Source organism: Calliphora vicina, chromosome 1, assembly GCF_958450345.1.
Source record: "Calliphora vicina chromosome 1, idCalVici1.1, whole genome shotgun sequence".
Classification (NCBI taxonomy): domain Eukaryota; kingdom Metazoa; phylum Arthropoda; class Insecta; order Diptera; family Calliphoridae; genus Calliphora; species Calliphora vicina.
This window is the reverse complement of record NC_088780.1, coordinates 39,227,210-39,249,472: the sequence shown is the minus strand read 5'-3', so window position 1 is coordinate 39,249,472 and position 22,263 is coordinate 39,227,210. Positions and strand designations below refer to the sequence as shown.

The following is a 22,263-nucleotide window of genomic DNA, read 5'->3' as shown; positions in this document are numbered from 1 at the left end:
CAATTGAAGATGATTTACTAGAATCGATTGATGCAGACGCTACGCCTTATACAATATGGACAGCCGTACAAAAGCAGTGTACTTCTCAAGCATAAAGGTTATTTAAATTTAATTACATTTAAATAAGATACAATGCTTTAATAATATTCAAATATAAATGCCTTAATATTTATATTTATATTTAAGTTTTTACTTTTCCGTTTTATTAGTTATTAAAAAAAAAAAATTATACCCCATATTCGTAAACAATTTTTGAATTAATAAAAGTTTTATAAAACTAAATTTCCACACAAAATTTGTAAAGATAGTTTGTAAATATGGGTGAATATAATAGTGTTTATATTTATACAAAAAAAAAAAAAAACAATAGTCGATCATTTTGTTGGTTAATTGTAAAATATATAATTTAAACTTAATAGAAATTACAAAATTAATATTGTAAACTACGTTTTGTACAAATATCATCTAAAATTTGACGCAATTCTTCATCTTCAAAACGTCCCTCTAAAGAGGGTATTAAAGCTTTAGCTTCTTCGGGAGCCTCCGGACACAAATTACCTAAAGCAGCCAATTCAAATTTATGCAATTTCTTTTGCATTAATAAACTGTAACAAACAAGTAGAATAATTATTAAACAAAAATATATATTTAATTAAATGGCTTGAAAGTAATTTCGATGTTAATAAAATTTGTTTCTTCTGTACAAATTCTAAAGCACTCTTCTTAGCTTAGTATGCAATAAATTATATTTGAAAAATCAATGTCTGTGAGCTAAGCATTTGTGTATTCATTGGAATATGAAAACAAAATGTTTCTATGAAAACGTTTTTCTATAAAAACAAAATGTTTCTATGAAAACGTTTTTCTATAAACAACTTTTTTGTGAAAACAACTTTTTTTCTGAAAACAACGTTTTTATATGAAAACAACGTTTTTATATGAAAACAACGTTTTTATATGAAAACAACGTTTTTATATGAAAACAACGTTTTTATATGAAAACAACGTTTTTATATGAAAACAACGTTTTTATATGAAAACAACGTTTTTATATGAAAACAACGTTTTTATATGAAAACAACGTTTTTATATGAAAACAACGTTTTTATATGAAAACAACGTTTTTATATGAAAACAACGTTTTTATATGAAAACAACGTTTTTATATGAAAACAACGTTTTTATATGAAAACAACGTTTTTATATGAAAACAACGTTTTTATATGAAAACAACGTTTTTATATGAAAACAACGTTTTTATATGAAAACAACGTTTTTATATGAAAACAACGTTTTTATATGAAAACAACGTTTTTATATGAAAACAACGTTTTTATATGAAAACAACGTTTTTATATGAAAACAACGTTTTTATATGAAAACAACGTTTTTATATGAAAACAACGTTTTTATATGAAAACAACGTTTTTATATGAAAACAACGTTTTTATATGAAAACAACGTTTTTATATGAAAACAACGTTTTTATATGAAAACAACGTTTTTATATGAAAACAACGTTTTTATATGAAAACAACGTTTTTATATGAAAACAACGTTTTTATATGAAAACAACGTTTTTATATAAAAACAAAGTTTTTCTATGAAAACAACTTTTTTTCTGAAAACAACGTTTTTATATGAAAACAACGTTTTTATATGAAAACAACGTTTTTATATGAAAACAACGTTTTTATATGAAAACAACGTTTTTATATGAAAACAACGTTTTTATATAAAAACAAAGTTTTTCTATGAAAACAACTTTTTTTCTGAAAACAACGTTTTTATATAAAAACAAAGTTTTTATATGAAAACAACGTTTTTATATGAAAACAACGTTTTTATATGAAAACAACGTTTTTATATGAAAACAACGTTTTTATATGAAACAACGTTTTTATATGAAAACAACGTTTTTATATAAAAACAAAGTTTTTCTATGAAAACAACTTTTTTTCTGAAAACTGCGTTTTTATATGAAAACAACGTTTTTATATGAAAACAACGTTTTTATATGAAAACAACGTTTTTATATGAAAACAACGTTTTTATATGAAAACAACGTTTTTATATGAAAACAACGTTTTTATATGAAAACAACGTTTTTATATGAAAACAACGTTTTTATATGAAAACAACGTTTTTATATGAAAACAACGTTTTTATATGAAAACAACGTTTTTATATGAAAACAACGTTTTTATATGAAAACAACGTTTTTATATGAAAACAACGTTTTTATATGAAAACAACGTTTTTATATGAAAACAACGTTTTTATATGAAAACAACGTTTTTATATGAAAACAACGTTTTTATATGAAAACAACGTTTTTATATGAAAACAACGTTTTTATATGAAAACAAAGTTTTTATATGAAAACAACGTTTTTATATGAAAACAACGTTTTTATATGAAAACAACGTTTTTATATGAAAACAACGTTTTTATATGAAAACAACGTTTTTATATGAAAACAACGTTTTTATATGAAAACAACGTTTTTATATTTTGGTTTTTTATATGAAAACATTGGGGTTTAACGATTTTATATTAAAACGTAACACAAACAAGTTTGTTTTAACATTTTTTATAATAAGAAATATAATAAGACATGGTGGACACAAGTCATTATTTATGATGACAGCACAATTAGAATATTTTATTAAAAAAAAACGAAATTACTTTCTTTCAATTAATTATCTAGTAAATATATCAGTAATTTTTAATATACCTTCTCACTGCAGCTATGGTTTCCTTATTTTTGAATTTACGAAAACTGTCCGTATACGCATACGTTTTCATAAATACCTCTGAAAATTCTTGTTCCTCATCGGCCGATTCATTTTGTCGCTTACGATGGTCCAACAACATGTGTACTTCGGATATAAGTAAAGTTTCAGCATTTTCGAATTCTTAAACAGGCCGAAAAATAAAAAACAAGGAATATTTATAAAGTAATTACGCAATTTTAAGTAAATAAGAATATTTTTAGAGGGTAACAAACAAGAACAAGCGCCTTTTTTGTGAGAAAAATGAAAAGAAAAATGTAATAAATTTTCAATTAGGTTTATTAATATGACCATGTTCTATAAGAAAATCATAAATTTGACGAGTCTTATTCACATCGATTTTAATTAAACGACGGGCATCGGCCAAACGTAAATGTCCCACTTTAGAGTTTTCAGCCACTAAAATATTTTTATAATCTAAATATGCCTGTGGCACAATGCGGGCCACACTGCACAGTTTACGTTCCTCTTCACTGAGTTTGGCAAAGCCGGGTAAACCTTTAAAGGAAAAATAATATTTACTGTCTTATGTTAGAACAATCGCAAAATCTTTCTTACCATATACATCCATGGGGGCTGCTTTTTTTCTGGGCATTGCATTTGTAGTGGGTGTTATAAAATAGGTGCCGCCAAATGTTTCCAGTGTTGTTGTGTTGCCGTTTGGTATCAATTTACGCCAATCGTATTGACAACGTTGCCGTTCATTTTTAACACGTTCTCGTTGTTCGTACATACGTTTCTTTTTCAATTTAAAATATAAAGAACCACCAACCATGCTGCGTACACCATTTTGCCGCAGTTCGTACAAACTGAAAGAAAAATAAAATGTTTTACAATACAATTTTAAGAAGTAAAGCAAAAACTACTTACCGAAATATGGTCTTTTGTAAATCACTAAAATATTTTAAACCCTCCATTAGCAAATCAAATTTCACCGGTTCACACAGCTGCATAAAGGCCAAAAACCGTTTACAATTCTGTTCTGAACGCAAAGCATCTGCATATTTTGTAATCCAACCCAGGCAACGATTTGCCATTATCAAACCATGATCTCGCATAATTTTATAACGACGTTGACGCTCTCTAACAAAAAAGAAAATATTTATGATGTAAAAGCTTTACAAATTAAACAAGATCTTACCTTAAACGATGATTATAGGATCTTACTATAGCTAATTTCAGTTCCTCTACACACAAAGCTGTCTGATCCCCAGCCGGCCCTTCGATGGCAGGAATATTACGTAGATTATTTTCCGATTCGCATATGGTGGTCAAAAGACTTTCGGCTGTTACATCGTAGGGTGTATCAAAGTCTCCACGTGCACACCGATAACCAGCCATCATTTTGAATTGCATGGAGGTAATATCATCATGTCTGGGTGGATTTACTGAACGCATTTTTACCACATATGGCATATTTTCGGGCATATAAGTTTGAGTTGCATGTTGCAGGCCCAGTAAACGCTCAAATATCCCACCAAAATAATTATCATGATAATGTTGGCGACATTCTGACACCGAATAACGATATTGCAATGATTTGGCCACTGCCTCCCAATTACCATAACCTTGAGTTTGTAGGCTGTTCAGGAGTACACGTTCATCTCGTGCTGTCCAATTGCCAGGACCGGGAAATATTTGTATATCATCTTTTATGATAATATAAGCATGATTATTGTAATGTTTTATGGTTTCCCTTCCTTTAGCAAAACATTGCAGACATAATTCTGCTGAACAATCGGCACATTTTACATAGGGTTCTTGCAAAGCCAAATGGCAACATGCACATTGATGATCATGTCTATAGTTGTTCTTTAAGTCTTCTACTGTAGTTGAATGTTGTATTTGCTGTTCCAAGCGATTGTTAAAGTGTTGGGGATTATAGGAGGCAACCAAATATTTAGTCTCCGGTGTCACCAAAGCCTTAATTAATTTCTTTTTACATTTCTTTTTCGATACGCCGCGAACTGCTTCAAGTAAAGTGTAAATTATTTATAGGAAATCCTCATAAAGAGGATTAAATAAAAGTATTTTAACGATTTATCATATTTCTCAAAATGCGCTTGTTATTAGTTGAACATGTTAAAATTAATTCTGTTCATTACCTTTGGGAAACTGCAAATCGGCAGCATCTTCTTCCACCATATCAACGGGATTCATAAAAGACATTTTGCTAAGGTTTAATTTAGATTTTTTGTAAAAATTATTAAATAAATTACGATTTTTAATTGAAATTCTATTTTATTAAAAATTTTCACTTTTCCTCGAAAAACGAGTGCAACTTTTTGAGCGGCTTTTGTTATTGCTGGCAATAAAGTGTTGACAACTATAAAAAAGACTAACGCTTTGCAAAACTAAAAAATTTATTTTCACAAAATTAAACAATTTTTCACTTAATTTAAGCATGTTAAATTTATATGTTTAAAACAATACCAAGTCAATTTAAAATATTAAAAATTTTATAATTTAAAAGGCTCAAAAAGAGAAATACAAATGGATATTATTTTGTCGTTATTTATTACTAATAAGTAGACATCACTGCTGGCAATCACAACAAAAGTTATCGATTACATTATTATTGGTTGTTACAGGGTTGTATGAAAAGAGTACATGTTTACTGCAGCTGTTTATCTATTGTGAATGATTTTAAACTAATTATTTTTAATGAGTGGCAGTGTGTTTTACTAAAAAATAATTCAATTAAACTAAATTATTGTAGTTAAACAAATGTCTTTAGACTTGGCATTGTCTTTAGAATCAAGTGCTGTGGAAAATATCGAAAATATTCCAAAATACTGTTATTTTTGTAAGTTTTTGTTAGTTGAAGAATTGTGTTTGGAAGACGACTACCGGCTGTTGCACTGTGGCAGATGTAGTGTAATTGGAAAATTACAAAAATCCTCTGAAGGTGATACTTTGTTGGAAAATGTACGCGTAACTAATTTGCCAATGTAAGTATGAGTACGTTTTTAATTAGTTATTTGTTTGTATTTTTATATTCTGAATATACATTATCGAAATGAACACAAATTGTTCAATACAAGATTCCTAAGAAAGAATTGCTGATAATGATGCTATAGATTATATTTAATTTTCTTGTGTAAATTAAGATGAATTATTTGATTCAATCTGTAAGATTAAATCAACATATGTTGGTACAGTTTCTATCCCTATTCGCTTCCAAACATATGTTTATCCTCATATTTCTGTCATTCTTCTTCATCACGTCAATATGATTTTGACCACATCAAAATTCCCTTCCACTTATAGCTAATTGAAGTGGGACTTTTAAAACTAAGGATTTTGAATTTAATCGTTTATTTAATAACTCAATAACGTTAACATGTATTTTATAAAACAACTCTATGAAAACTACAGAATTTTTGTAATTTCTTTTACTTTCAGCGAATTTTCACTACCCGAAGGAACCTTAAGCATACGTCTATTAACCTTTTCATATTTTGGTACTCAACTAAGCAACAATAAATACGTGGAAATAACTGGAGAATTGGTACTATACAATACTAAAAACCCCCAAGATAATAATCACATATTTTTGACTTCCAAAGATATTGTAGAACAATTAGCCTCCACCACAAACGAGGTGGAGCACAACAAGCTATTCAAATATTTTCATAACAATTACAAACCAGCCATTAAAGTTTGGTTTGTACAACCAATTAGCAGAGCTGGTGACTTAATACAACGCAATTTAGAATTAAGAATGTTACAACAACAAATACTATAAAAAATGAGCCAATATTTTATAGAATCCAAAAGTAAGCAGCCCATATTTTTTAATTTTAATCGAATTTTGCAAAACCAAGAAAGTGGTATAGATTTTGATTTGTTCATAAGAGAGTTTCAAGAAAATTTTGAATTAGAACAGCTAGAAAATTGGATCAAATTTTGGAGTAAAGAAGGTGAAGAGCAAGTACTTCAGACATGGAATGAGAAATACAAAGATTATCTAAAAACAGAAAAGGAACCCGAAGTGCGAGGAGAAACCGTTAGCCTTAAAGAGGCGAATAAGGAATATGAAAAAGAAACTGAACATTTAGAAACACCTCGAACTGATTCAGATATATTACCAGAAAAGTCTTGGGATGATTTGTGGCATGAACACAGAGAAGAAATATACTGTGAACAGTATTTAATATTTACCACAATATTTTACAATTATTTTTTGGACTTGAAAAAATCCATTGAAACTCCTCAAGCTATTACAGAAGAGGACACAGAAGAAGAAGACGAAGCTATTGCAAAACTAACGGAAGAATTAGAACAATTAGAAAATTTAGGTTTACCCATATCATTTGGTGGCAGGCCACAAAATTCTAGCAACAAACATAAATCCTCTAGCAAAACTATACACTATAGTGATTTTTTCTCAGATTCCGAAATGGAGAATGAATCCAGTGACAGTGACATTGAAGATTGTGATAAAGACTTGTCACCTATCAGCACAAAAGAAGATGAGGACTCTTTGCACAGTGTACAACAGAAATCCATAAGCAAAATACAGAAGAGAAAAAGAAATCGTAAACTAAAAAATGTGCCCGCTTTTATATTGGAAGAAAAGGGTCTCTTAAAATACTGGCGCAAACGTTTTAGTCTCTTTTCACGCTTTGATGAGGGCATACGGCTGGATCGTGAAAGTTGGTTTTCTGTAACCCCTGAAAAGGTAGCCAAACATTTAGCCGAACGTCTTAAGTGCAGTATAATTGTCGACGGCTTTTGTGGCAGTGGTGGTAATGTCATACAATTTGCCTTAACCTGCGATAAGGTCATAGCCATTGATATTGACCCCGTTAAATTGGAAATGGCTAAACATAATGCAAATATTTACAAAGTTTCCCACAAAATCGAGTTTATTTTGGGTGATTTTCTGCAGCTGGCTGCCGCTGGTAAACTTAAAGCTGATACAGTGTTTTTAAGTCCTCCCTGGGGTGGTCCAAAATACAAGAATAAAAAAGAATTTGATATTGACAAATATTTATTGCCTGTCAGTGCTACAGAATTGGTCAGTGCATCCAGAAATGTTTCCGATAATATTGCATTATTTCTACCGCGCAATTCGAGTGTTAAACAAATTGTTAAACTTGCTGGCATTGGTAAGCGTTGCGAAATTGAACATAATTATTTGGATTCACGTTTGGTGGCCATTACCGCTTTGTATGGTGATGAAATATTAACCAAGACGACAACAACTTAAGTGCATTATAGACAAATTTTAGTTTTTTTCCAAATCTACTAACTTAGTGTATAGTAAATCATTTTATAAGGTATGTATGGATTGTTGTTAAAATTTTAAACTTAACATTTATTAAAAGTTTGAGAGAAATAACTAAATTATACATATACATTTTTTAAAATAAATTGTCGAAATCCATTTTTAGCTTTACTTACAAAAATACATAAATATTTTTCTATAGGATTTCTATAATATATTCTCTTTATGTCAAATTTAAAATAAATATTTATTGTCAATCAATAAAACTCTTTACGTACCTACATAATTATTTAATTTATCTTCTTTTGTATTCGCAGATATTACAAATAGACAACATATTGATAGACATAAGAAAACTAATAAATAATACCTTTACGGTAAATCAAAGAGTGATCCGAAGAACAATTTATTTGTCGAAGTAAGTGTAATTATAGTTTTTATTACATATGTACATACATATTTTTTATTATAAAATATTTTTAGTATAGTATATAATAAAGCAAAAAGAAATAACAAGAAAAAAACACATTATTTATGACTACATTTTGATGTATGCTACATAAATCAATTCAGACATCAGTATCGTAAAGTTGGCGATTTATAAAGATACATGTGCACAGAATGATTTGTTACATCTATTTTTACACAGAATGAGTTCGTTTCGGACTAAAAATTTCATTAATATTTTCGTTCGATGATTTTCTACTGGGTCTAACTCTTTTTGTTGTAACAGCAGTTGTTGCTGAGTTGACAGTCCTTGGACGAATAAATTCGGAGCATTCTAGTGAGTAGAACAGGCTGTGTGAAAGTGAAGATTGTACAGTTCTCGCTTTTTGCTAATGAATCACTATTCCGGTACACAGTTTTTCGTGGCATGATTGTACATGAGTTTCGAGCCCTTTTCTTGATTCCGTATTTTGTTGGATATCCCTTGTTTTTTTATTACTGCATCCTTATAACCGCATCTTATAAAGCTCCTTCGTGGAATGATTTTTGGGTCTATATTTTGAGATTTACAATTACCCATATATTGTCCTTAGTGTAAGCATATAACATGGTTTAAAATTGAACTGTTTTTGATTCCAGTCATAGTATCCTTTATGATAACTTGGCCTGAAAAACATTCACACGCCATAATATTGCCACAGCTAAACTTTACTCTCTTATATGTGTACTTGAGGTCCAGTCTTTTTGCCTTCGGTAGTCTTACAAATGTTGTATTTGGATTCATTCGAGAAAGAAAACAGTATTCTATTTCTGTCTCGACCAGTTTAAATCTTATTTGGATTCATTCGAGAAAGAAAACAGTATTATATTTCTGTCTCGACCATTTTAAATGTTCTTTGCAAATTGTATACGAACAGTAAGGTGATTCATGTCAGCGTTTTTACCCTTGCGAAAATGCGAACTTTCACCCAATCACAACAACTACATAAATAGAGGATTTCATGTCAAGTGAACCAACTTTTGAAATCGATGTCTGCCGTTCGGTAGGAAATGTGCACCAATTTTTCAACAAGATCGGTCATGAACTGTCTGAGTAAGAGGGGTTCAAAATTTGACAATTTGGGGGTCAAAATTTTACATTCATCCATGTAACTTATTTTTCTGCAAAATTAACAACTTTTATATCATGAGTTACAAAACATTTATTTTGATAAATATCCCATTCGATCCCACTAAACTACCAAAAAGCTCTTAAAGGAAGATAACTAAATTTCATCCCGATCGTCAGACATCGGTTTCAAAAATTGGTTCAATTGACTTGAAATGGGATTGTGCAAAAGTTCGCATTTTAGGAAGGGTAAAAAACTGTGACGTGAATTACATTAGTATGTTTTTTAAGAAATAAGAGGTTTTTTCACTGGGCCATAGAAAGATACACTAGACTCTTTTGCCTTGCGACTAACATTTCCAATTTTAGATTATTGAAAATTTTCCGGGGAGTCATTTTTGGGTTTTTCTTAAACTCTCATTATATACAATTATTTTAAAGAGATCTTCCTGCCAAATGATGAGTTTTTACAGTACCTGTCTCCAATTATTTTTTACAATATTTGAAACTGCTAATTTATTAATTGAATATTTATCATCACAGATAGTTTGCATCAATACAGCATTAAGAATGTTTATTATTTTGGTTTTTATTTAAAAAATTTGACTTTAGTAATCTTTACTATCGTCCGAAAAAAATCAGAAAAAGAAATTAAAGATGGGGTGTATATTGAATTTGTCATTCCGTTTGTAACACATCGAAATATTCATAGCAGACCCACAAAAGTATATACATAGATTATGGGTCCTCATAAGATTCTAAGACGATAGGACTCAAAATAAAGGATTTAACTCGCTGAAATTTTCCACAAACACTCCCTGTTGAAAATGGTTACAAATGTTCCCCCGAAATACTGTTTGAGATGTCATAAATATGTCGATTATTCGGCAATCCTGATAAAATGTTGCACCAATTAGTTCTAAGTACTGTAAAATATGGCAAAAATCGGGCAACATTTGTCCCAAGTCCTCATACTAGGTCCAACTCAGAAAATGACTTGAACATTCATTATGTTCTCATAATAATAACGCGATGAAATCGGACATAAACAAGTTTTATATGAACCTAAATCTTTCAACCAACTTTTGTGATGATTGGTTCATAAGTGAACCTATTTCCATATAAACCCTACATCAGAAAAATATTTTATTGTCAATAAATAAAAAGTATTCCATTGTTTTGACAAAGCTATGAAGTGAACTTTACTACATATATTTTAATACAAAACCTAGTAAGTTTGAATATATTTGAATTTATATATCAAAAAGGTTTCTATAGGCGAATTAATAGCTAAGAAATTAAGAACGGATTGTTAAACTTGTATACATTACTCATGATGTGAACCCTTCTCGGATATTTTTTTATTATAATTATAAATTTAATTTGTTTAATTCTATCAATTATAAATTTGTATCCTTAATAAACTTATTTATTTTTCATAATCCAATCAACAGCTTCTGAAAAATTCTCTACCAAGGCGGTGGGTGGTGGATCAACCACTACATCGGGCAAATATTTACCAGTTTTAACTTGTATACCTTTAAGACCGACTTTCATAGCACCAACAATATCATCTTTAGGATCCTAAAACAACAAATTCAAAATTATTATCAATATATTTTTGTGAAACTAAAGCAAAACATACATCACCAATCATAACACATTCATCCATATTAATGTCATCGGACAAGGCACTTTTAAAGAAATATTCATTTGGTTTACCAATTAATATGGACTTGGCACCAGTGGCATATTCCAAACCCTTAACAAAACAACCAGGACCTAAAGCCAAGCCATCTTTACGCTTATAGTATTTTCCTTCGTGTATGGCAATTAATTTGTGATCCTTATTGGCCAATAATATGCTACAAAAAATGTTCTCTACAATTTATTTACAAAGGTAAGTAAAAGTCACAAAACTTACTTAAAAGCTTTATTGAGATTTTCATAATGGAATTCATCGGGTGCCAATCCCACAGCCACCGAATCGAATGGTTTTCCTTCGTCATTTGCCGGAAAATCTGTGCGGGCATCTTTGCTTACCAAATAGAAGGGATTTAATTGTTCTCGCTTAACATATTCCACAGCAGCACTCAAAGAACTGTGTATTTCATCTTTATCCACATTAAATCCAATTGTTTGTAAACGATTTAATAAAGTTTGTCGGGATTCTTTGGTGGTGTTGGTGACAAATTTAATCATCACACCAGAATCACGCAATCTGTAGAAGAATAAAATTAGATATTGGTATTCCTTTCGTATACTGTAAAATAACTAACCTTTTAAGGGCATTGACAGCATCAGGAGTTGGTTGGTCTTCCACATGTAGAGTGCCACTTAAATCAATTAAAGCTGCTTTAATATGCATTTTACTTTTCACTAAATAATTCCATAAATTTTTATAACGATAAATTGTTAAAAATTGCTGTTTATGATGTTGGTTCAGGCAATAGGCCGACAAATATTTTGTACACATTATTGTGAATGATTATGAATGAAAATTAACCCCCTAGCGGTAATGGGGGGACAATGCAGACCAAACTAATTTCATATAGACCCAGCTAATAATAATGGAAGTCATACTTTACAAATGATATCTTAATAACATCTAATGTAGCTAAGGAATATTCACAGAAAAAAAAAATTCATAATTGGAATGAATTTTGTAATACATATTATTAATCGAACTTGACTTTTTTTTCCCAAACTTATTTCATTCAAAATAAGAACATGTTCATAAATATTATAAAATTTTACATGACGGAAATTTTTGCTTTTTTTACTTTATTTTTTTAATAAATTGCATTATAATTGTATTATATAATGAATTAGTGCAAGAATAATTGCATAATAGCCATATATTGGCCAATATTTTAAGATAAAAAGGAGAATATCTGAAACTTAAAAATTATCATTAAACATAAAACATTCATAAATATAAAAGCATTTCATCCTCAATTTAATCATTTTGTAGCTGAAAATCATAAAAAAACTAAACATTTTCCATGAAAAATTTCAAACATTTTTGAACAACATAAAAATAAAAATGAAATTGAAATTATATTTTTCAAGCCTTCTAGATTTTATTTCAAAACATAAAATATTAAAAAAAATCATACTATTTAAGAAATTATTTATAAATGTTATGAATTGAAATCAATGAATTCAAATCATAATATTTATGTTGAAACTTTTTTCTGTGTTGTTTACTTTTATATTATAACTTTCTGATCCAAATCTTTTAAATGATCTCTTTTACTATTTGTTAAATTTTTATGTGTGCATATTTTTAATTTAATTCAAATGTATGGAAACTACACACAACAAACTTATTGTTATATTCCTACACAAAATTCATAAACTCAAATCTATTTTTTTACTGAGACCTATCATAGAAATTGTAAAATCCAATAATAAAAATCGTAAATTATTTAATGAAAAAAAATATTTTATCTTGAGTAAAATAATAAGGGTATTCATTTAAAAAAATGGAAAACTACATACTGATTTTTTTACACTAAAATTTTTAAAATTCAAAAAAATTAAAAAAAAAATTGAAAATAACAATTTGAAAAAAAAAATTGTCCAAAAAATTAAAAAATCAACTTTGGAAACAAAAAAAAAATTTTGTTTACCTAAAAATATTTAAAATTTGTATTTTGAAGTATAATTTGGTGAAGGGTATATAAGATTCTTCACAGCTGAATTTAGCTCTCTTACTTGTTTAATACACACATAGTTATATTACACACTTTATAATGTTCAAGAATGCAATGGTAATGGAGTTGATGTTAATTCTAACAGCGCCTTTGATCAACTGACTGACCGCAACTTTCTGTCACTATTTATATACACATTGCCATCTTCCAGCAGTTTCATAAATTATCTATATAACGGACAAAACTAGAATGTTCTATTTCTAGAGCTTTTATCAGCTTTAACAATTAATGCTGACATATCCACATACTATGTTGATAACAGCGTGTTATCAACATTGTTAAGTAGAAGTTTCGAGCACTAGAAATGTTTATAAACATGATGAATGTTGCAAGCAGTCATTACATACCGTTAAATTCAAATTAATGCTACATCGTAACAATAGCTTTGTTCAATAACTAAAAGTTGTTACTACCCAGCAGTTTGAAAAGTGCCAATTGGAAACCTTGCACTAGCTGTATTACTACTTCTACAACTAATATAATAATAATACCTAAAAATATTTAAAATTTGTATTTTGAAGTATAATTTGGTGAAGGGTATATAAGATTCGGCACAGCTGAATATAGCTCTCTTACTTGTTTAATACACACATAGTTATATTACACACTTTATAATGTTCAAGAATGCAATGGTAATGGAGTTGATGTTAATTCTAACAGCGCCTTTGATCAACTGACTGACCGCAACTTTCTGTCACTATTTATATACACATTGCCATCTTCCAGCAGTTTCATAAATTATCTATATAACGGACAAAACTATTCTATTTCTAGAGCTTTTATCAGCATTAACAATTAATGCTGACATATCCACATACTATGTTGATAACAGCAATGTTAAGTAGAAGTTTCGAGCACTAGAAATTTTTATAAACATGATGAATGTTGCAAGCAGTCATTACAGACAGTTAAATTCAAATTAATGCAACATCGTAACAATATTATACATTTACGTGTAGAAAATTGTATCTTCTTTTCAAAAATTTATAAAATATTTAAGAATTAAAAAAATATGGAAATAAAAAAATTTAGCAGATTTTTTTTTGAAAATTTTAATTTTTAAAATGCAATAAATTTTGGTTTATGAAAAAATCCAAAAAATTTTATTTTATAGATTTTTTACTCTACACGATACCGAAGGCTAAGCTATAAATTTCTTTGCAAAATATATATAAGAATATTTTGGGGCATATTTTTTTATTTTTTTGAAAGCAGCTATCATAGAGAAACATAGAGCGGAAACTAGAAAAAAACTCAAACAAAAAAATTACTAAAAATAGTTTTTTCTACTAATACATTCTCACCACTTAGGTTTCTGACAACTGAGTTAGGTCTTTGACAGCAGAGTTTATCCTCTAACCCCCATTAACACGAAGCCTGGTTATAGCCTAACTAATAGTTATACTGTCGGTTAAAAATATTTTTGTATGAAAACTGTCAGTTTAACTATTTGTTAATACATAACCAGACTTCGTGTTACTGGGGGTAAGTCTATTCTCTATGGCAGCTATGCTTGCTGAGATATGAGGAAAAAACCCGGACAACCTCGATTTTTGACCTATATTAATATAGACAATATGGATATCTAATCATAGATATTTCAAAGACCTTTGCAAAGACGCGTCCAACTTACTATGGTTTTATGTACGTCGCGACGTATATAAAACCATAGTAAGTTGGACATACAGTGATTTAAAATCGGAAAAATATTTTTTAACCCTATTTTTTTCCAAAACCAAAAGTTTTTTTCGCTAAATATTAAAAAAAACCAAAACAAATTTTTTTTCCAAAAAATTAAAAAACTGCAAAAAAAATAAATTTTGTTTACCTAAAAATATTTAAAATTTTTATTTTGAAGTATAATTTGGTGAAGGGTATATAAAATTCGCCACAGCCGAATATAGCTCTCTTACTTGTTTTATTTAAAATCTACATACAGTGGGACCTCGATTATCCGTATTGGTCGGGACCGGAAGCATTCTGGATAATCAATTTTCCCGGTTAATTGAGTACCAATTTTGAGTAGTTTTTTAAAGGATTTTATTTACATATTTAAATAATATAAGGATTTTATTAAATTTCAGACATATGCCCACAGCATTTCATTTTCTGGGCAGAGTAAGTTATTCTACGCATTTTTCAAAACTGCAGAAGTAACAGCGTTCCAAGCATTATTAATTGACAACAGTGCTTTCTTGATGTTAAACGCTTTCTTAAATTCGTATCTATTGATTGACGTGAATAGTTTTTGCACTATAGTTTTTCGATAATGACATTTAAAGCTCCATATTGCACCCTGATCCATCGGTTGGATCAAAGACGTCACATTTGGTTTGGAAATTTGTATAAATCGTTCATTGCTGAGTTTTTCTATTCTATTGATATGAATTGTGGCAGCTATATAATCAGCTGAAGATTTTTGTCCTAAGTTTGTGAATTCCATGTCGCTTTTTTGTTCAATTTTGAGTGGAATATTTTAGCCTTTTCATTCACTATTAATTAATTAGAACTTTTGGTTCTTCAGCAATCTTTAAATATTTTTAGTTTCGAATGGGGAATTCCTCTTTTTCGTTTTATTCACATTGTGTTTGTTGTTCAAAAATAATCGAAAAAAATCTTGCTTATAATGCCGGATAATTGAGGCAATTACGGTTAATCGATGCAAAAAAGTTGAAATCGATCCACAATTTGTTTCTTTTTCTTCGAATCATGGATAATCGAGGCCTCACTGTAATTATGTAAACAAACCTACAAAAACAAATAATCAAATCCTAATAATAAACAAATTATACCAATTTGTATGTATGAAAAAACAAGTGTCTTAAGTGTCCCACTGTATAACGAGTTGGAAAGAGAACTCATTAGGCTGAGTCGCTTTAAAGCCAGAATTATGTGTTATTTTTCTGTAGCGAACGAGTACTTTGAGTGGAAATTTAACATGTGTTTTGTTATTGTAACAAAAACAAAATACACGTAAAACGTCAACTCAAGCACTCGTTCGCTATAGAAAAACAGCACATTAAAAAAATATATATTAAATGGAAATTAACCAAAAATTACAACAAATCAAGTCTTGTAATCTAAATAATGCATTCGAATATGTATCCTTATGTAAACTTTCTAATATACATTCATATATTTGATGATCTAATTTTGTAAGCAACTATTTAAAGCACGACATTTGTATTCCTTTGATGTTATAATTTTGCCCTAGAATTTATTAAGTTTTCTCAATTATGTGCGCTTTACTTGAAAAGGGTTTAAATGTCAGTGTTCACATATATTTTTTTGCAGGCAATGAACGAACATTCCAAACATTTAAAATACCATATTCGTTTGTAACACAATATTAATGGGGGGAAGCTAATGACAACCAACCCTTTTCCTTTACATTTCACGGTATAATGATAATGTTTCCAACTTAAATAACTTATTGCCTGTTTATTTAAACTAATGATAACGTAATTATTCAACTCTTACTAAATATAAATTGAGCTGTAGTAATAGTAAATAAGACATTTTACATTTATTTTACAGTCTTTATTAATGTAAAGTATTTATAATTAAAATTCTTGCTATTTTATAAGAAGATTTAGTTTAGTAGATCTTGTTGAGATTGCTGTTTTTAATAATTAAAAATGTATAAAAGCCACAATTAGATAACAGTCATATTAAAACATTTGTTTCTGTCTGATGGTCACTTGTTATGCTTTATCTTTTTGATTATTATTTTTTTTTTTTATCGGAAACAGGGTTTGTTACAGCAAAAGTGACCAAACGAACGAAGACTTTGTAACATTTTTAATATCATTCATGCATGTCCAAACATTTTAATCTCTCTAAATTGGATTAAGTACTTTTTAAAGGTGCTTCTTTGTTTTCAACAAAAATATTATGTTAGAACTCACACAACAAACAATGTTGTCACTCTTTCCCATTTAATGTACTCACATCACATCACCTCACCTGTCAGGATTTGCATGTCCATTTTGTTGTCTCCTCATGCTTGTGTATCATTGTTATTGCAAATAAAATCTTGTTGTCTCTTTTTTGTTGCTTTCAAAAGCTTCATTTGGTATTTTCTGATGTATTTTTTATTATTATTTTTGCAGAGATTTAAAAGATTGGTAATCGATTTCTGAAATCATTGTATTTTCATAAATCAAAATACTATTTCATTGAAAAAATTTGATTTTCGCACCAAAAGTTCCAAAATTTCTGAAAAAAATAAAGCAAATACTATTATTCTAAATAGGTTTTTCGATTGCAATTAGAATCATACATCCGGAATTTCTCAGAATTGTATCGCCTTTTCAAGGCTTTTAATTTTGTATCCCACTTTTTGCTATTTCAGAACTGTAACTTAATTTTGATGGAAATATTAAAAAAATTCCAAACATTGATCATTGATCTGCCTTTATCATTTGAATCTAATTTGCTTTATTATCGTATCAGCTTTTAATGACATTTTTAATTCTTATTTTTTGATTTTATTTACAAGCGTCATTTGGTATTTTGTGATTAAAAAATGATTCTGGAGACGTTTAATGATCAAAATATGATAAAAATTCAATAAGACTACTTGTATCAAAAAACGAAAACATATTCGAACGTACCAGATTTTTTTATTTTAGGGATTTCCACTGAAGTTGTAATATTTGCAACGTTTAGGTCACAGTTCAGTTCTGAACAGTTGTTGCTCTTCATCCTTTGTCAACCCAGCATAGAAACAAATTTTTCAAAATACATAAATTCATTATTTTCCAGTTCTGAATTGTTTTCATTATGCCACAGTTGCAAATTTGTATTATGTTCATATAGTTAGTATGTCTGAAAAACATTGATTAAGTCTCTGCTTGGTAACTGTTACCATTTGGCAACCTATTAAAATGACCAAAGGTAACTAAGCTCAAGAGATTACTTATTTATGGTTTATTAAATGTACTCACTGTTTACGTTCTATTATTAAACATTCTGTTTTTAATTATGGTCAGAAGAAATTTTTGTTTGTCAAAATATTTTTACAAGGTACTCAATTTTTGAAAAAAAAAACAATGTTTAGCTAATTCTGACAGAAGCCATAGGAGAAGTAAAACAATGAATAAAAGGAAAAACAAATATGTGTGTAGTAGCTATTATTATACTAAGTCTGGTTTAATTTACATATTTTTGTGGCATTTAAAACTTATATGTTCTTTGTAATATTAAAAAAATGTAACTGTTTACTTTATAAATGCCAGGTAATCTAGCAAAGAGTCAGCTGTGCTAATATTTTTTTTTCTTCTTGGACCAGCACTCAGGGGATGACCCCTACTCATGCAAAGCATTGTGTTGGAACTAGGAAAATAGGTTATGGGAGGGAGGAAAGGGGGAGTAGTGTTTGTGAACATTCGATTTGGACTTTCCGACGTTGAAAATGACAAGAAAGACTTGAGCGGGAAGTTTGTTCCACATACGGACAGAACGGCTAAAAAACGACTTTTCCCTGTAGTGTGTTGTGCGGTCCACTGGCCAATCGACCACAAAGCGATGTGTTCTTGATGAGAAACGTGTATTACGTACAAATCTGCGGGTATCAGGAACAAGTTCCCTAATTTCATCAGAACACATTCCATTGTAGTAACGATAGAACAGTGAAACACAACCCATATTGCGTCAGTGCTCCACTGAATCAATAGAGTTGTACGCGGTCGATAAGCTCCAAAATAGACTTTGAATCACCGGCCCATACATGGGAGTTGTATTTCATTTTCGGTCAGATATAGGTGGTGTAAATAGTGAGGAGATCAGATGAAGTGAAGTAATTCCTACACCGTTTCAGAAATCCGAGACACTTGAATGTTTCTTTTGACACTTGAAAAATGGGTTTAGACCAACGGACATCACATTGTATTTTCATGCCGAGAACATCAAGATGCGTCTGATTCCACAATATTTACACCATCCATAATTACAGATGAAGCAACATAGTCTGTCGTTCGTTTTTGGGTCAACATGCAACACTGAGTCTTGCGAGTGTTGAAAACGACTCTATTCGCACGACCCCATTCAGAGATTGTCACAAGGTCCCGATTGAGGGAATCATTCATGTTTTGCCTCATTGCCCCAATTTCCGACAGGCTTGGTCTATAACTGAATGAATAAGAATGGCAAATGTTGCTGTCATCTGCAAAAGAATATATAGGGTTGGAAATTTGACGTAGATGGTCGTTTAGAAAAATAAGAAAGAACGAAGCCTTGCGGTACCCCTGAATTGATCTTGAACTTGTTTGATGAGATTCCATCTATAACAACTCGTATAGTGCGATCTCTGAGAATGTTCGATATAAATCGAGAGAAATTATTACCGACACCAAAAGCAATAAGTTTTGCTAAAAGCGCACCATGCCATACTCTATCAAACGCTTTAGAAATATCTAGAGCCACCACTTTACTTTCGCCAAAACGGTGTATAGAACGACACCTTTTTTCCGATAGAAAGGCTAGCAAGTCACGCGTAGAGCGTCCTCTACGAAAGCCATACTGCCGGTCGCTGAGAAAATTGTTGGACTCTAAATATTTCACAAGATGATAGTTAACCATACTCTCCATAACTTTGGAAAGTGCAGAACAAATTGCTATTGGGCAATAATTTTCAGGGTTGTTAGCCTCTCCCTTTTTAGAAATTGGCGTTACATAGGCAACCTTCCAACATACATGAAATTTGCAGTCACGGTATAAAGTGCTGAAAACGTTAGCTAATGGACGAGCTAGCGTCGAAGAACACTGCTTCAAGACCAGTGCTGGTATACCATCTGGCCCAGGAGACTTATTTACGTTGAGATCCGATAAAACCCTTTTAACAGCACGAGCTCGAAAGAATATATTTGACATAGTCACTGATACTCTTTCGAGTTCGGGCAGTGATTGATCACTTTCCGGCAAGTGAGAATTTCTTGCGAATAATTCAGCTAAAAGGTTAGCTTTATCAACCGAAAAAGCGTGTTTTTATATTTAAAAAAAAACCGGTTAACCGGTTTATGTTAAATTTGTATTCAATGTGAAAATGGTCAACTTTAATTTATTTTTAATTGTGGACGCTAATAAGAAATATGTTAAGAATTGTGTACTAAATATTCGGAAATTTAACATTTTTCTATAAAATAAATGAATAATTTAAAAAATGGTTCCAAAGTTTTCAAAAAAATTTTTAAATGAGGTTTAGAAAATATATTTCATTAAAACCGCTTAACCGTCTTACAAAAACCGGTTTGTCAAAAAACCGAAAAGTTAAAAAAGGAAATTTAAAAAGTACGGAAAATTAGGAACCTTTGTAAAGACTGACCAAATAATAAACTTAACATTCGGCGTAATTCGACACTTTTTTAATTAATACTAAGAATACCCCGATATTTTGTATAATCCGTAATTTAAAATAAATATTTAGTCGAATAAGTCAATCGAGCTAGAGAAAATAATGGAGCAATAGTACAAAAAAACTCCCAATTCAGTAGATAATTTGTTTATTTAATAAATAAAATATAAACTTGTATAACTTAATCATTTTAAACATGATAAAAAATGATAAAACAAAACTATTGGCTCGACTAACCCCCATTAATACGAAGCCAGACCAGACTTCGTGTTACTGGGTGTTAGAGGGATTAAAGTTTCTAATTTTGTTAAATGAAAAACAATGTGTAACCACAAAGTTCGACCCCTGAAATAAAATGATTTTACTATAATAGGCACAAATCTACAAAAATAAACCCAATAAATTTGTTTACTTTAATAATAAATTGGATAATATGAAAAACAAATCATCATATTCATGGTTAATTTATGGCAATTAATTCCACTTAACTGCATCAAATAAATTACATCCAATAAATTCAAGCGAACTACTTTTACGCAGGCAGATAGAGAGACAGACAGACATACAGACAAAAGAATCAAAGTCATAAATCCCGGCATAATATTAGGCAAAAATTAGCCAACAAAAAAAATAAAAGGACGGACACCTGTGCTGGAACAAATTTCAAAGTAAACTTATTGAAAACCAAAAATCATTTAAAGCGAACAAAATAAACCACCCTTCAAATTAGGACACCCTTCATCTGTACACACGCCGACAGCAACTGGTAAAGCAAATAAAGTGTGCACTGTGAGAAATGGTCTTGTAAAGGGAGTCTCAGTAAGAATGCCCTTTTTATTTTAAAATAAAAACACATATTTTTTGAGATAGTTGTGATATTTTTATTGTATTGTAAAGCAGACATATTCCGATTAAGTATGGAATAAAATATACATCTTTTCATGAAATTTTCCATGACTTTTTCACACAGAGTTGGATCTCGGATTTGAACTCAGGATTTGTTTCTGATTTATTCGCATAAACCCGAGATTTTACAAAACACCAAAAAAAAAATCAAACGACATTAAATCGCATGATCTTTGCGACCAGTTGACATCAGAATTTCTTGAGATAATTTGTTCTGGAAATCGTTACTGCAATAAATCGATTTTTGCATGCGCGGTGCGGCAGGTAAAGCGCTCCATTTTTAATAATCGGAATAAACATATTGGCAATTTCATATATTCGTACGTGACATTTGTACGCCTATAGAGTTTAATAGATTTTGCAAAAATAAGAGTATCTGAAAAATAATTTGGTCTTTATGTTCCATTCAGAGGGTACTATATTTTAAAATAATAAAAAGTTCTTTCGAAATATTGTTGTCCAAAATATCGAGCGAAATAAGGGTATATCGTACGTTACATAAAACGGAAGTCATTTTGAGGTACATGTAGAAATATGCGAAAATATTCGAATCGTGAGAGGCGTTATGTTTTCTTTTAATTTATTACACTAAACGGAATATTTTTCCTTTGCAATCCGGAAATAAAGGTTCCTTAAAAACCCTATAGAAGTGTTTTAGAATCACAAGAACGTTCCACAGAACTGGTGCCAGAAGTAATTTC

The 22,263-nt window shown here is 29.8% G+C and overlaps 5 protein-coding genes across 6 annotated transcripts in view; 3 read left to right on the top strand and 2 right to left on the bottom strand.

Annotated features, from left to right (window-relative positions):
• Window positions 1-377: 377 nt before the first annotated feature.
• Window positions 378-5,076, bottom strand: LOC135958539 (DNA-directed RNA polymerase II subunit Rpb4). Of its 2 annotated transcripts, XM_065509442.1 has the most exons (5): window positions 4,901-5,076; window positions 3,937-4,762; window positions 3,666-3,878; window positions 3,354-3,604; window positions 3,057-3,293 (listed from the first exon to the last, which is right to left on the bottom strand). In XM_065509442.1, exons 1-5 carry the CDS (start codon window positions 4,962-4,964, stop codon window positions 3,064-3,066), a joined length of 1,584 nt encoding a protein of 527 aa, XP_065365514.1. In that variant the 5' UTR covers window positions 4,965-5,076; the 3' UTR covers window positions 3,057-3,063. The 2 variants fall into 2 exon arrangements, with proteins under 2 accessions (XP_065365517.1, XP_065365514.1); XM_065509445.1 differs by lacking the exons at window positions 3,057-3,293; window positions 3,354-3,604; window positions 3,666-3,878; window positions 3,937-4,762 and adding exons at window positions 378-605; window positions 2,738-2,918 and having other exon boundaries at window positions 4,901-5,059.
• A 393-nt stretch (window positions 5,077-5,469) lies between these two features.
• On the top strand, window positions 5,470-6,543 carry LOC135958531 (uncharacterized). The gene is made up of 2 exons (XM_065509435.1): window positions 5,470-5,746; window positions 6,201-6,543. Exons 1-2 carry the CDS (start codon window positions 5,523-5,525, stop codon window positions 6,541-6,543), a joined length of 567 nt encoding a protein of 188 aa, XP_065365507.1. The 5' UTR covers window positions 5,470-5,522.
• On the top strand, window positions 6,399-8,421 carry Tgs1 (Trimethylguanosine synthase 1). Its single transcript, XM_065509430.1, has 2 exons — window positions 6,399-8,080; window positions 8,346-8,421. The coding sequence occupies exon 1, from the start codon at window positions 6,547-6,549 to the stop codon at window positions 8,008-8,010; it is 1,464 nt and encodes a 487-aa protein (XP_065365502.1). The 5' UTR covers window positions 6,399-6,546; the 3' UTR covers window positions 8,011-8,080; window positions 8,346-8,421.
• A 2,471-nt stretch (window positions 8,422-10,892) lies between these two features.
• LOC135958512 (haloacid dehalogenase-like hydrolase domain-containing protein 2) lies at window positions 10,893-12,061 on the bottom strand. The gene is made up of 4 exons (XM_065509418.1): window positions 11,863-12,061; window positions 11,508-11,804; window positions 11,229-11,448; window positions 10,893-11,167 (listed from the first exon to the last, which is right to left on the bottom strand). Exons 1-4 carry the CDS (start codon window positions 12,057-12,059, stop codon window positions 11,009-11,011), a joined length of 873 nt encoding a protein of 290 aa, XP_065365490.1. The 5' UTR covers window positions 12,060-12,061; the 3' UTR covers window positions 10,893-11,008.
• Window positions 11,343-22,263, top strand: part of LOC135958505 (GATA zinc finger domain-containing protein 14) — a 78,075-nt gene continuing 67,154 nt past the window's right edge. The window contains exon 1 of the mRNA XM_065509412.1: window positions 11,343-11,483. The gene's annotated coding sequence lies outside the window, so the exon portion shown is untranslated. The remainder of the gene's footprint in view (window positions 11,484-22,263) is intronic.

Coding starts and splice junctions, on each gene's coding strand:
- Tgs1 (XM_065509430.1), top strand. CDS start 6,547: ATGAGCCAATATTTTATAGAATCCAAAAGTAAGCAGCCCATATTTTTT.
- LOC135958539 (XM_065509442.1), bottom strand. CDS start 4,964: ATGTCTTTTATGAATCCCGTTGATATGGTGGAAGAAGATGCTGCCGAT. Junction 4,763..4,900: donor CGATTTGCAGTTTCCCAAAG/GTAATGAACAGA, acceptor TACTTGAAGCAG/TTCGCGGCGTATCGAAAAAG. Junction 3,879..3,936: donor TCCTATAATCATCGTTTAAG/GTAAGATCTTGT, acceptor CTTTTTTGTTAG/AGAGCGTCAACGTCGTTATA.
- LOC135958512 (XM_065509418.1), bottom strand. CDS start 12,059: ATGTGTACAAAATATTTGTCGGCCTATTGCCTGAACCAACATCATAAA. Junction 11,805..11,862: donor GCTGTCAATGCCCTTAAAAG/GTTAGTTATTTT, acceptor ATTCTTCTACAG/ATTGCGTGATTCTGGTGTGA. Junction 11,168..11,228: donor AATGTGTTATGATTGGTGAT/GTATGTTTTGCT, acceptor TTGTTGTTTTAG/GATCCTAAAGATGATATTGT.
- LOC135958531 (XM_065509435.1), top strand. CDS start 5,523: ATGTCTTTAGACTTGGCATTGTCTTTAGAATCAAGTGCTGTGGAAAAT. Junction 5,747..6,200: donor CGCGTAACTAATTTGCCAAT/GTAAGTATGAGT, acceptor TTTTACTTTCAG/CGAATTTTCACTACCCGAAG.